The sequence below is a fragment of the Pseudonaja textilis genome, chromosome 7, assembly GCF_049901715.1.
Source record: "Pseudonaja textilis isolate UNSWEBS1 chromosome 7, rPseTex1.2, whole genome shotgun sequence".
NCBI lineage: Eukaryota > Metazoa > Chordata > Lepidosauria > Squamata > Elapidae > Pseudonaja > Pseudonaja textilis.
The window spans coordinates 342,351-344,826 of record NC_141996.1 but is presented as its reverse complement, the minus strand read 5'-3'; the positions used below and the strand labels follow the sequence as shown (position 1 = coordinate 344,826).

Genomic DNA, 2,476 nt, shown 5'->3' with positions numbered 1-2,476 from the left:
TTGAAGTCCACAAGTCTTAAGGTTGCTAAGGTGGGAGAGCCCGCCCTAGAAAGCCCCTCCCGCTCCCAGACCCCTGGCCCTGCCTGGTGGCAGGTTCTGAGCTTGGAGAGCTTGGTCCTGCAGTGGGAGGAATCGGAGCAAGAAAGCCGGTTATCAGCCACTGTGACCAAACCAGCTTCACCTCCTTTCCTGCACCAGGCAGGCCTTCCGGTTCAGGGGATCACGGAGAATTTTAGCTTAGGAAAAAGAGGGAGTGAAACGGCGAGGAGAGACTGCATGTGTGCGAGCTCCATTCGATCGTTTTAAAGCTTGCCTGAAAGATTGGCTAGGAGCTTTTATGCCTGAATTTTAAGTGAAGCACGGAGGGTGAGCATCCGCGGGGGTCTGCCTGTGAGAAGCTAACTTTACTGCAGAGGAGCAGTGTGCCAACCCCTTAACTAGGGATTCTTTTGTGTCCCGCCATTATTACTTTTACAAATGACTTCAGACAGTGAACGTATCTGACACACACTTTCTTCCTCCTAATTTCCCCACAACAGCAACCCTGTGAGGTGGGTTGGGCTGAGAGAGAAGGACTGGCCCAAAGGCACCCAGCTACTTTCATGGCTAACGCAGGACTCGAACTCACAGCCTTCTGCTTTCTAGCCCGGTGCCTTAAGCTCTGGGCTGAACTGGATCTTAGATCAGGATTCATAGCTTTGATCATGTCAGGAAGGAGGGAGGGAGGGAGCAGGTCGTGAAAGAGAAGGGTCTTTGCATGGCCTGGCCGCATGACACACCCCAAACAGGCAGAAGAGCGCCTTCCTTCCTTCCTTCCTTCCTTCCTTCCTTCCTTCCTTCCTTCCTTCCTTCCTTCCCTTATGTATTATTGAATTTGTCGGCTGCCCCTCTGGCAAAAGGGTAGCTCTCATACCTCCGTGTATTTCCGTGCCTCCTTCCCGTCCTGACCCGGGGCCCGGCCAGGCCTTCTGAAGGACCCAAAGAAGAGGGGTCTCTTTTAGAGCAGCCAAGCCGTGCTCAGAATCAATGAGACAACGATGCCAAGCACAGAAGCAAACTTTTAATTAGGTGAAATGCTTCCTCGGCCCGGATTCATTGCGAGGGAGCTACTCGGAGGACCAGCAGAGGCCCTCTGAAAAGGGCTACTCTTTTCACAGAAGAATGGACAGGGACCAACCCTTTCTCCACTGTTCTGAGATGCCAGGCCAGGATTGCATGGAAAGGCCTATCGAGACTTCCCAGATTGGCTCTTTCTGCTGCAGATCCTTAAAAATAAGAGCCCCCGCTTCTCCTGCTGATACAATAAAGGAGGTTCTGACAGGGTAGCGGATACCCCTTCAGCCTTGGAGAATCACAGTAGCGCGTGAAGAAAGTCCGTGGCGGATGCAAGATCCTTCGTCCCAACGTTTGCAGTCCGGGCTCTCACTCTTCCCTCCCCCGCTGAAACTTCTTCAGGATCCGGAGGCGGATTTGTTTGGTCCTCACACTGTAGACAATCGGATTCATCAAAGGAGGCGCCAGCACGAAAGCGTTGGCGGTGAGGATGAAGGCGATGCGGGGCGCCTGCCTCCCAAAGCGGTGGATCATGCTGAGCCCGAGCATGGGGACGTAGAAGCTGCAGACAGCACAGAGGTGGGAGATGCAGGTACTGAGCGCCCGGAGGCCTTCCTCCTTGGAGGCGACTCCCAGGACGGTCTTGAGGATCAGGAGGTAGGAGAGGACCAGCAGGATCGAGTCCACCCCTGTGGACGAGAGCATCACGAACAGGCCGTAGACGTTGCTCTTCCTCCTATCGGAGCGAACCAAATTCAGGAGATCCGGGTGCAAACAAATGGAGTAAGAAAGCACATTCACCCTTCCGAATTCCTGGAGGCTCATAAGGATGGGAGCGGGCAGCACAAGGCAAACGGACCGGACGGCGCCTGCCACCCCGATCCTGACCACCGTCCCATTGGTCAAAATGCTCGTGTATTTCAGAGGGTTCCGGATGGCCACCAAGCGATCGAAGGCCATGGCCAAGAGGATGCCGGATTCCATAATGGAGCAAGCGTAGATGAAGGCCAACTGGACCAAGCAGGCCTCCAAGCGGATCTCGAGGTGGTTGAACCACAGGACGCTCAGCATGGAGGGCAACGTGGCGAAGGACAAGCCCAGGTCCGAGAGGGCCAGCATGGACAGGAAGTAGTACATGGGGGAGTGGAGGGTTTGCTCCGTCCTGATGACGAAGAGGATGACGCCGTTCCCCGCGATGGCCACCACGTACAGGCAGCAGATGGGGAGGGAAATCCAGAAATGGTGTTTCTCCAGCCCAGGAAAGCCAGTCAGGAGGAAAACGGGGCGGCTGGAGTCGGAGAGGTTGCCGAACATGGGGATACCTTGGGATGGTTTTCCTCCCCTGGAAAGGAAGAAGACGGGGAGCCCTTCAGCCTCGGCTTGTCTCAAGCGGCAGGTCTAGCCAGTGTTGACCTTCACGGCT

At 55.4% G+C, this 2,476-nt stretch overlaps 1 protein-coding gene across 1 annotated transcript; it reads right to left on the bottom strand.

Moving 5' to 3' along the window:
* Window positions 1-1,354: 1,354 nt before the first annotated feature.
* LOC113450457 (olfactory receptor 51G2-like) lies at window positions 1,355-2,476 on the bottom strand. Its single transcript, XM_026721647.2, has one exon. The coding sequence runs from the start codon at window positions 2,365-2,367 to the stop codon at window positions 1,423-1,425; it is 945 nt and encodes a 314-aa protein (XP_026577432.2). The 5' UTR covers window positions 2,368-2,476; the 3' UTR covers window positions 1,355-1,422.

Bases quoted from the DNA above. Each gene is read 5' to 3' on its own strand.
- LOC113450457 (XM_026721647.2), bottom strand. From the start codon at position 2,367: ATGTTCGGCAACCTCTCCGACTCCAGCCGCCCCGTTTTCCTCCTGACT.